General features: G+C 38.8%; 1 protein-coding gene across 2 annotated transcripts; it reads left to right on the forward strand.

The window, feature by feature from the left end:
- Positions 1-2,756: 2,756 nt before the first annotated feature.
- On the forward strand, positions 2,757-10,902 carry si:dkey-52l18.4 (uncharacterized protein LOC560708 homolog). 2 transcript variants are annotated; one of them, XM_058412840.1, is made up of 5 exons: positions 2,757-2,990; positions 3,482-3,808; positions 5,281-5,433; positions 5,568-5,596; positions 10,044-10,902. In XM_058412840.1, the coding sequence occupies exons 1-5, from the start codon at positions 2,927-2,929 to the stop codon at positions 10,152-10,154; spliced, it is 684 nt and encodes a 227-aa protein (XP_058268823.1). In that variant the 5' UTR covers positions 2,757-2,926; the 3' UTR covers positions 10,155-10,902. The 2 variants fall into 2 exon arrangements, with proteins under 2 accessions (XP_058268823.1, XP_058268821.1); XM_058412838.1 differs by having other exon boundaries at positions 2,759-2,990; positions 3,482-3,826.
- The last annotated feature ends 1,045 nt before the right edge of the window (positions 10,903-11,947 follow it).

Raw genomic sequence — 11,947 nt, forward strand, 5'->3', positions numbered from 1 at the left:
AATTCCTCCTCTCTTATGATATTTACAAAGTCAAATATTATCTGGATGGAGTCCATTTGTTTGCTCAGACTGAAATACAAGTTAGTTGCTAATTAGCTAGCTCACTAGTACTGAGCATGGGTTCACTAGTCAGGGGGCTGATCTAATCAGAGAGTCAGAGATTCTCTCTCTCTCTCTGTCTCTCTCTTGCTCTGTGTCCCTCTCTGTCTTTCTCTTACTGTCTCTCTTTTACATTTTCCTCTCTCCCTCTCTCTCTCTCTCTCTCTCTCTCTCTCTCACTACCCCCCCTTGCTCTGTGTCTCTTTCTGTCTTTCTCTCACTGTCTCTCTTTTACCCCCCCTTTCTCTTCCTCCCTTTCTGTCTCACTCAGTCTCTCTCTCTCTCTCTCTCTTTTCTTAATTGCATAAAATCTTTCCAATTCACAGTGAACATTCTCTCCCAAAAGAAAATCCCACAATGCACCGCTAAAAACCAGAGAGCATCGATGCACACTATGTTCCCTTACTGGAAATGACGTCATTTAGAAATCTTAGTGTCTACAAACATGAACAGCTTGTTATCATCGCCGCAGCTCTAAAATGATTACTGATATTAACTTTATTTGATGTTCAGTACCTGCTTTTCTTGAGTCGAAAAAATCCTCTAGCTAGCCTTCGAACCTGACAGAAATGATTTCTCATTATATACTTCAAGCAACATAAAAAAATAAGCAGATATATCAGTCCATAATAATAATATTATTATGATCAGTGTGAGTGGGGTGGAAGGTGGGACCCTGAGGAAGTTGATGCTTTGGGCCCTGCAAATGTCCCTGAGGAAGAAAACATGCAGTAGGCAGAGGGAAGCAGAGGGAAAATAAAGAATGTGCTCGCTGGACACTAATCTGTATCTCTGACATGCAAGAAAACATCTCGGCTCTAAGCCAACAACTTGTCAAGGAAGCAAACATACTTGCAAAGATAATGACTAATTATGTGTGTTTGTCCATGTATGTGAGCATGTGTTTGCCTGTGTGCATGTGTATGTGTGTGTGTATGTGTGTGTGTGTGTGTGTGTGTTTAGCCCAGAATGTTTCAAGTGAGTAACCAAACCTTGGAAGTGTACATCATGTGAATGAATGTTTGATTTGTCATCCTGAGGGAAGAGCCACTCCACTGGTCACTTCAGATTTTTCAGACTTTCTGACTAATTCAGCTGAATTTTATTTGTATAGCTCTTTTAAGAATGAACATGGCAGCAAAGCAGCTTTACAGGAATATAAAAATGCATGCAATCCCTAATGAGCAAGCCAGAGGTGACATCATTGTGGTGGTGGTGGTGATGGTGGTGGTGAGGAACCCCTGAGATGACATGAGGAAGAAATCTTCGGGGGAAACTTTTACACACAACTTTTCAGGAAACCAAAACATGTGCATTTTAGTTTCCGGGGTTAATCTTGTTCTGCGGATTTTCTTTTATTGGCTTTTTTAAAACGTCAAATCCAAGTATCTTTGCCAAATTCTATTAGTCCAGCTGTTCATTGTGCTGAACCTTAGCGCCACCTTGTGCTCATGTGAATATAATGAATGAAGGTGAGCGGTGAGGTGTGTCTCCATGAGTGACCTATTACTATGGAAACTATAAAATATTATTCATATCCTTACATTGTTTTGATAAACTACTAACATCTATATGAGCTGTTGTCTTAATCCAAATTTTATTTACAAAATAACTTCACAAAAATTATATTTTAATAAGCCTCAAAACCCAGAAATATATATTTTTAATATAATATATTTAATATATATTTTGTTTAGAAGGATGAGTCCAAGGCCCAAATGAACCACATGAAGCGTCAGTATTTCAAACCAGAGTTCAGAGACAAACAGAGACATTTATTTTAATGTAAAACAACAGAATGATTAATGGAGATTAATAACTAATTAATAATTAATAATAATAATTATTAATAATGATAAAAAATTAAATTATTAATAATAAATAATAAATATATTGTTGTTGTTGTTATTATTATTATTATTATTAATAATAATAATAATAATAATAATAATAATAATAATAATAATTAATAACACTATTAAATTTGTAGCATTTATATCTTACATTAAAAAGCTACATATTGGTATTTATATGTTGATTTAGATATTAGTGTTCAGATATTCATAAAAAAATGAAAATAACGATTCTTTAATCCATCTCCAAAAACAACAACAACAAAATACATAAATAAAAATAAACTAGTAAAAAAATGAAATAAATAGGTTTAAAAATAAATTCATTCATTCATTCATTCAGGTTTCATTTTAAATTAAGCCTCCAGTCAACCCAAGGGTAAGTGAAGACCATCACATCTAAAAAAAAAAAAAAAAACCAAAGATAATGAACTGAAATATATCTGAAAACTGAGTTATTAAACTGAAACAGTGTAAAAGCTATTTGAATATAGATTTGCTAAAGCTGTGAATTTCTGCAGTTCAGTGTGAATATCAAAACAATAAAAATACTCTAAATATCAGAGGTTCATTCAGTCAAGTAATAAACTCCAAAAGTGTGATATTCGACCTAATATAAATCAGTGCTATGGATTCAGTTCTGTTTTATATTTTTTGTTTTTAACAGGAGATCACGAGCAGGAAGCCTGCAGGCATTTTATGATTTAAATGATCTCTAATCTCAGGAAATGTGTGATCTCTGTCTCTTCCACTTTGGAAAATATTTGTGTGGACTTCCTTCCTTATGAAGTTCCATTACAATGAAGCGGAAACTGAAACCGTCAGGACCTGAAGTGGACTCAAAGCACAAGTGAAAGCAGGATGAACTCGCTGCGTAAGACGAACGTGAAGTGAATGCCTCGGGGTAGAAAAACTTCGAATTCGTTTTTTTAAAAGCGTCTGAGGAATGTTCAGAGACACTTTCATGAGGCACGATGCCAAAGATTCTTCTCAGTGGATGTTTGTTTACCGTTCTGGCCTTTTCCTTCCATCTTCAAGGTAAGTTTCATGTATTTTCACTGGGCTATTTCTTTAAAAATGAGGAACTACCATTTCACAAGGTACTGTTAATAAACGTCAGAAAGATCTCGACATGAACTAAGAGATAAAACACGTGAGGTCATGCTGTCATCGAAAATCTATTAATAAACACAGTGAAGTTGATTATTTTCTAATCACAGCACATCCCATTGTGTGTTATTTCTCTGATATGAAAATTTCGAGTTAAACGAAACATTGAACTTTTCATCCATTTATAGTTAGATTTAATGTTACAGAACATGTTTATGACATTTAATGTTCTTCTTTTACATAAGTTCTCTCACCAGCCTCACTTTTTTCTAAATAAAACAGTTGACAGTCAGGTCACCATGTGTTTGATACAAAGCACTGGAGCCTCCTTCCATAAATATTTAATAATTTAGCAGTGTTATGATGAATAAGTATGACTGCTATACAGTATTCATTTGAGTTACTGCACTCTCTTTCAGTGTATGCGAGCGAGTGTGTGACAACGGTGTTGGCCACACGTAACAACCTATACATACCCGAAGGTGGCAGCGTGTCTCTGTGGTGTGACGTCCATCACTGCAAACACAAATGGACAGGAGGATGGGGGATTAGACAAAGACATTTCACTTTCCTCAACATGTCTGAAAGAGTCCAACTTTCTTGGAACAAAATCTCAGACAACATCACACGCCTCTTCCTCATCATCCACAATGTCAACCAGTCAGATTCTGGGGCGTACCAGTGCAACATCAACTGGGAGACGATCAGCAGCCTGGGTCATGTCATAAAGATCAATGTGACTGCAGGTAGCACTGAGCTCTTCAGTACGTATCAGAGATCTGTTCTGTAGAGATCATTTCACCTCAGCAGCTTTTGCATCTATCTATCTATCTATCTATCTATCTATCTATCTATCTATCTATCTATCTATCTATCTATCTATCTATCTATCTATCTATCTACTTGTCTGTCTATCTATCTATCTATCTATCTATCTATCTATCTATCTACACTATATTGCCAAAAGTATTCGCTCACCTGCCTTGACTCGCATATGAACTTAAGTGACATCCCATTCCTAATCCATAGGGTAGGTCCACCCTTTGCAGCTATAACAGCTTCAACTCTTCTGGGAAGGCTGTCCACAAGGTTTAGGAGTGTGTTTATGGGAATTTTTGACCATTCTTCCAGAAGCGCATTTGTGAGGTCACACACTGATGTTGGACGAGAAGGCCTGGCTCTCAGTCTCCGCTCTAATTCATCCCAAAGGTGTTCTATCGGGTTGAGGTCAGGACTCTGTGCAGGCCAGTCAAGTTCCTCCACACCAGACTCTGTCATCCATGTCTTTATGGACCTTGCTTTGTGCACTGGTGCACAGTCATGTCGGAAGAGGAAGGGGCCAGCTCCAAACTGTTCCCACAAAGTTGGGAGCATGGAATTGTCCAAAATGTCTTGGTATGCTGAAGCATTCAGAGTTCCTTTCACTGGAACTAAGGGGCCAAGTCCAGCTCCTGAAAAACAACCCCACACCATAATCCCCCCTCCACCAAACTTTACACTTGGCACAATGCAGTCAGACAAGTACCGTTCTCCTGACAACTGCCAAACCCAGACTCGTCCATCAGATTGCCAGATGGAGAAGCGCGATTCGTCACTCCAGAGAACGCGTCTCCACTGCTCTAGAGTCCAGTGACGGCGTGCTTTACACCACTGCATCCGACGCTTTGCATTGCACTTGGTGATGTATGGCTTGGATGCAGCTGCTCGGCCATGGAAACCCATTCCATGAAGCTCTCTGCGCACTGTTCTTGAGCTAATCTGAAGGCCACATGAAGTTTGGAGGTCTGTAGCGATTGACTCTGCAGAAAGTTGGCGACCTCTTCACACTATGCGCCTCAGCATCCGCTGACCCCGCTCCGTCAGTTTACGTGGCCTACCACTTGGTGGCTGAGTTGCTGTCATTCCCAAACACTTCCACGTTCTTATAATACAGTTGACAGTTGACTGTGGAATATTTAGGAGCGAGGAAATTTCACGACTGGATTTGTTGCACAGGTGGCATCCTATCACAGTTCCACGCTGGAATTCACTGAGCTCCTGAGAGCGACCCATTCTTTCACAAATGTTTGTAAAAACAGTCTGCATGTCTGTGTTTTGCTTTTGTTTTTGTGTATATATATATATATATATATATACACAAAAACAAAAGCAAAGTTCAGCTGAATAAGATGAGATGTCAGGAAGTTTAACTTGCATCCTTGTCTTGTTTTTACCGCAGTGCCAGGATCCACAGGGAGGAAACTTTCTTACAGGTTGTTGGTATGTGCTGCAGCCAGTCTGTGTTTTCCTTTGACTCTGGCTCTGGCATGTTGTCTCTCCTCTAACTCCCAGCCTCCACCTCCTGTTCCTCCTCCACGCTCCCGAAACAGCTGTGAGATCTTTATCCTTATGTTCTCATCCTGCCAGTGTGTGAAGATGGTCATATAACAGGCCAAGAGTCTCATGTCATGTTATTAACAGCTTTCTTTCTTTCTTTCTTTCTTTCTTCTTCCTTCCTTCCTGTAGCCACAGCTCGAGTGAAACCAAATGCTGATGTAAGTATTTTTTACTATTCAACTTCTCTCTAAGAATCTTTCAGCTTATCTGAAATCTGAATCCTTCATTACTCTACAGTTGAGTTTTGCTCTGGAGCTATGAGGCTAATGTAATGTACATAACAAACCATGGAAGTCTGTTTCAACCAAAACATTTTCTTTAGATATCTCTTTTACTTCATCTACAAATATAAACAAAACTCTACCATGTAGCAGAACATTGAAATATCATGAAGTTTAGCGATGCGTCGTTTGCTAAAGAATCGGTTCTTCGAATCGACTCATTAGTGAATCACTAAAGCCTAATTGTTTTTTTTAATTTATTTATTTAAAGATATCCGATGCTCTTAGGTCTTGTCATGCAACTTAATCAGTATGTTTCCATGGTAACCTCTTTTCAACATCTAAGCTGTTTGATTTTCTTAATCGACGATTTAACGATCAGATGAATAGCTTTTATTTTAAAATGTAATTGATGTTATTTTATTTATTAGAAGGTAAAATACGATTTCTTGAAACAATCTCAATCAAGAATAATCATGGTTTAAAACAATATGGACATTGTTTCCGGTTTAGAAAAAAAAATGGCAAAGAGACGCTTGGGAGTCAGAAGGAGTCGACTCACGAGTCGAATGGGCTGATCCAAATGATATGATTCACAGTCCAAAAGCTGAAAATGATGTCATTATTAATAATAATATATTTTTGCAATGCTTAACAAAATATATTTTTAACGTAAATTATGTTCAGGAAAGCAAATACATAAATACATAAACTGTGTAGGATATAGCTATTTTGTCGGAACTCAGAGTCCCATTCCAACCACTGACCTTTAGTTAGACACAGTGCTGTTTACTTTATTAGTTCAAGTGATGCTCTGTTTATTAATTTTTATATTGTGAGGATTATTGTGATTACCTGACAGTTAGTTTTTTCCCCAAACCTGGTTGAAACCATGACCTTATTTTTTTGGACATGAATGTTGTAGCTTTCTCTCCCTCTCTCCTGTCCCTTTCTGTCAGTTTAACCATTCCTCTATTTAAGACTTATCATTTATCCTATTATGAGGCCTTAACACTGCCATTTACTATTTGCCACCTGATCTATTTCTGATCAAATGGACTGAGCTACCTGACTTTTAAGTTACATGGGGCCTTTTTTAATATTCTCTAGCTTTGCACATACTAATGCTCTCTGTGACGTCCCCATATTACTTGTTCATGCATGATGTTTGCATGGGTTCAATTCTAATTTCTACATTCGGTTGTTTTGCTTACTCGTATCTTATTCTTGTAATCTGCTGGCTGTTGTAGCTCGGGCTGTTCCCTGCTGGCCCTGTACTCAAGGCTAATGCGGTTAGAGCTTATCGCCCTATCTAGCAGTTTGGCAGGGACATACACATAGGCGTTGTTGACCTGCCTTCCTTTCTCACAAGGTTTATGTAACACTATGGAGTGTTTTCTGGCAGAACTTCTCCAACCTCCCCTGCACTTCCCTCAGGCCCTAGGTGCTCTTCATGCATAATTATATTTTGTAATACTATTTCAAACTTCTTCTATTTATAAGGTTAACTTTGCCATAGCTGATAGCTGTTATGTTGCTTAAGCACAGATTAAAATAAGTGAGATTAATATAGGTAAAGTCGATCTTTAAGAATAAGGGTGACATGCAGAGTTGCAGCAACTGTAGGAGGATAAAGTTGACGAGCCATACAATGAAGCTATGGGAAAGAGTAGTGGAAGCTAGGTTAAGGAAGGTAGTGGACATTTGTGAGCAGCAGAATGGCTTCATGCCCAGAAAGAGCACAACAGATTCAATTTTTGCTCTGAGAATGTTGATGGAGAAGTATAGGGATGGTCAGAGAGAGTTGCACTGTGTGTTTGTAGACTTGGAGAAAGTGTATGACAGGGTGCCCAGAGAAGAGCTGTGGTACTGTATGAGGAAGTCAGGAGTAGCAGAGAAGTATGTCAGAGTGGTGCAGGACATGTATGAGAGGAGCAGGACAGTGGTGAGGTGTGCTGTAGGTCAGACAGGAGTGGAGGAGTGGAGGTGGGACTGCATCAGGGATCGGCTCTGAGCCTCTTCCTGTTTGCTATGGTGATGGACCAGTTGTCAGAGGAGGTCAGGAGTCTTCTTGGACAATGATGTTTGCAGATGACATTGTGATCTCTAGTGAGAGCAGGTGGAGGAAAACCTGGAGAGGTGGAGGTTTGCGCTGGAGAGAAGAGGAATGAAAGTCAGTCGTAGTAAGACTGAGTACATGTGTGTGAATAACAGGGAGGGAAGTGGAACAGTAAGATTACAGGGTGAAGAGGTGAAGAAGGTACAGGAGTTTAAGTACTTGGGGTCAACAGTCCAGAGTAATGGAGAGTGTGGGAAAGAGGTAAAGAAGCGAGTGCAGGCAGGTTGGAATGGGTGGAGAAAGGTGTCTGGACTTCTGTGTGATAGAAAAATTTCAGCAAGAATCAAGGGGAAGGTGATACAGGACAGTGGTGAGACCAGCCATGCTGTATGGTTTAGAGGCAGTGTCACTGAGGAAGAGACAGGAGTCAGAGCTGGAGGTAGCAGAGCTGAAGATGTTGAGGTTCTCTTTGGGAGTGACACGGTTGGACAGGATTAGGAACGAGTACATCAGAGGGACGGCTCATGTTGAACGTTTGGGGGACAAAGTTAGAGAGGCCAGATTAAGATGGTTTGGACATGTTCAGAGGAGGGAGAGTGAGTATATTGGTAGGAGAATGTTGGACATGGAGCTGCCAGGCAGGAGGAAAAGAGGAAGGCCAAAGAGAGGAGGTATATGGATGGAATAAATGAGGATATGAAGCTAGTGGGTATAAGTTTTGAGGATGCAGAAAATAGGGATAGGTGGAGAGAGATGATTCGCTGTGGAGACCCCTGAAGCCGAAAGAATAAGAAGAATATAGGTAAAGTAATCCAACTAACTTTGGATTTACGGATTAAAATAGTTTTAGATTCGATTTAGCTAAAATAATCACATTTAATGATTAGAATTAATTTGTGATATACTGATTAGTAGATTAGGGTTAGATTTAGATTAAAATGAGTACATTCTTCAGAAAAAAAATCCAACGTCTGACATACTGCTGTAAATTACTATATCTGTTACCTTTAATCACACAAATCTGTCAGATTACCCGTAATTGCCATAGCAGCAGACATTTGAGTTCGCATCCCGGTATATCGCTGATTTTTATTTGGAACATAACTAATTTTTTTGCGGATTTTCCCCAAATAGCGCGATATCCGCAAACCTTATAGTGAATTGTTTTTATGTTGAAATAAGGTAATTTATTAATAAAAATAAAATTATTAATTACAAAATATAAACATTACTTAAAATAAAGTGAAATGTTAATAATATATAAAATACTGTACAGCGTATTTACACAAGAAACAAAGAACATGTAGCGTTACGGAAATGCTGAAAATCAAAATACAGTACGGCTGGAGGAACGAGTCTGGCCAATTAGAATGCCCCGTTCATTCAATCACGGTTGTGATAGGCTGCGGGCTATGCGTGCAGTTGGGGAAAGGGAAGCATACTTTGTATAGCGGCTCGGGCCGGTTGAAATTGACTAACAAGTTAACAGGTGGTTTGCTAGTGGGTGGTAGGTAGTACTCTCTCTCTCTCTCTCTCATACTGTATGTATCGTGTTGAAGAGCTCATCACAATTAATGCCTGTACTGAACGAACTTTAGTACAGTAAAATGTTGCGTATTCTTATAGGTTTTGTAAATACTTTAATTACTGTACCGAAAAAAATAAGCATAGGCTACGCTGCTATACAGTAATGTACAATAATGTACAGTACATTACTGTACATGCAGTACTCACTATAAATGTGATATTTCTACGAATTCACCCCAAATTCATCTCGCTATATGCTTTCATATGTTTTCTGTGAGTGTGGGAGGGTCATTTGCGGTTTAACCAATAAACAATAAGCATTTGGGGGTGGCATCCGTGTATCGCAGATTTTCGTTTATTGCGGGTGGGTTTTGGAACGTAACCCCCACGATAAACGGGGGACAACTGTATATGAAATTTGTGTGAGAAAAATGTCACATGCTAATCTATGTGGTAAAAAAAACACATGCTAAAACATGCTATCCAAAGCAAACATAGCACTTAGCAAACTAGCATGTAGCATACGGTGCACATTATGGCTTCTATCATGACAATTACTAGTGATACAAGGCACTAGTTTAAGACTGGACATGAAAATGATGGCACATGATGACACATTTATGGCATGGTTATGTCAGTCATATGATGCAACATGCAAGTGTTATGTTTAGCTAAGTGTAGGTCCAGCACAAAAGAAAAGAAAACTTTAGGTGATCAGGTTTGTGTACTTTATTTTAGATTTATTTAATCCTGCATTTTGGTTCAAACCTGAGCATGTGTGATGGATTATTTCCGCAGGTGGTGTATGCGGCATTGACTATGAATCATCCGAGACAGCAGAGCGCAGCTCAAGCGATGGAGGCTACGACGTCAGTCATTTACTCCACAGTGACGTTCTCCACTGCCTGATCCTCTCAGAAAGATGTCTTTTAAAATTGTATTTAGACTGTGATTAAGTGGGTTTTTTTTTCATCTCAGGAAAAAGCAGCTACTCTTGTACAATTTACCACTAAAGTAAAACCACTAAAAATAATTAGAAAATTAACTGAAAATCAATATCAATCAACAATATCAAATCATCTGATCAATCAGAAATAAGAACTGATGTATAAATAACTGTGGTATAAATCATTGTGTGCTTCCTGTTCACCTTTGAGGCACAAACATGGCGTAAACATGACAGGAATACATTAGCTAAGAATGAAATGTACCCCTAACACAAACAGCTAAAACTCTTATGCTCTTGCTTTGCTGTATTCTGTATTTGAGCTAACAAGCTATTTTAACTAGCGAGTAATAGAAGCTTCCAGGTTAGCATTATGTACATGGAGTTATGTATCTTCTTCAGACTAATTTGCTTTCTAGCACTTTAAGACACAGGTATTTACAAAAATGGAGGTTTCAGAGCTAAAACATTACATCTAGAGTTTCCAAGCTAGCCTTTGTAAGCTAGGGATTTTTTAGAGCTGCTTATATACAAACATGTGTTGCAGCATGCTAATTTGCTAAGTTGCAGTAGATTTATCTTACACTGTAGCTACAATAGCTTCTATAAATGCAAACATCACACACCAAACATGGAATATTGACTCATGGTACAAATGGAAAAAATCCATTTTACTTTTGAATAAACCAATAAGTAATATGTAAAAACAAACTTAATGTCTGTTAATTGTTTGTTATAAATTGGTGGAAAACATGATTAGCATCACATCCATATTATATCTAATAATTCTTATAAGCTGAATGTAAACTGTGATTTTTTTAAATATTTTTTTATATTTTTTTTGGAATTTCAATGTAAATAAAAAGAGCTCAAAACATAATTTTTTTTCCTTAGCATATTTTTAAGGTGGTACTCCATGGACAGAGTGTTTGTGTATCTGTTCACACCACTTCCTGAAAATCTTACCCATTTACTTAGATATTTAAATAAAATAGTCCATAATATCAGTCAAAGAAGCAACCGAGAGGCCAAAGGAAACCATCATCCTTATGCCGCCACCACCATGCTTCACCGAGGTGAGTTGGGTGATTGTTTATCAGAAGGTCAGGGTTCAAGCCCCAGCACCACCAAGCTCCACTGTTGGGCAATTGAGCAAGGCTCTTAACCCTCTTTACTCCAGGGGTGCTGTATCATAGCTACCCCTGTGCTCGAACCCCAACTTCCTCAGATCTCAGTTTCAGTTTCAGATCTCAGTTTCAGTTTCAGGTTACAGACTGTTGAATAGGTTGAAGGGAGGTGATTACTTATTCAACACATACACTATATTGCCAAAAGTATTCGCTCACCTGCCTTGACTCGCATATGAACTTAAATGACATCCCATTCCTAATCCATAGGGTTCAATATGACGTCGGTCCACCCTTTGCAGCTATAACAGCTTCAACTCTTCTGGGAAGGCTGTCCACAAGGTTTAGGAGTGTGTTTATGGGAATTTTTGACCATTCTTCCAGAAGTGCATTTGTGAGGTCACACACTGATGTTGGACGAGAAGGCCTGGCTCTCAGTCTCCGCTCTAATTCATCCCAAAGGTGTTCTATAGGGTTGAGGTCAGGACTCTGTGCAGGCCAGTCAAGTTCATCCACACCAGACTCTGTCATCTATGTCTTTATGGACCTTGCTTTGTGCACTGGTGCGCAGTCATGTTGGAAGAGGAAGGGGCCAGCTCCAAACTGTTCCCACAAAGTTGGGAGCATGG

Source organism: Hemibagrus wyckioides, linkage group LG17 (genome assembly GCF_019097595.1).
Source record: "Hemibagrus wyckioides isolate EC202008001 linkage group LG17, SWU_Hwy_1.0, whole genome shotgun sequence".
Lineage (NCBI taxonomy): Eukaryota > Metazoa > Chordata > Actinopteri > Siluriformes > Bagridae > Hemibagrus > Hemibagrus wyckioides.

Bases quoted from the DNA above. Each gene is read 5' to 3' on its own strand.
- si:dkey-52l18.4 (XM_058412838.1), top strand. From the start codon at position 2,927: ATGCCAAAGATTCTTCTCAGTGGATGTTTGTTTACCGTTCTGGCCTTT. The intron at 2,991-3,481 runs GTAAGTTTCATG...ACTCTCTTTCAG, and splicing joins CTTTTCCTTCCATCTTCAAG to TGTATGCGAGCGAGTGTGTG. The intron at 5,434-5,567 runs GTGAGATCTTTA...TCCTTCCTGTAG, and splicing joins TCCACGCTCCCGAAACAGCT to CCACAGCTCGAGTGAAACCA.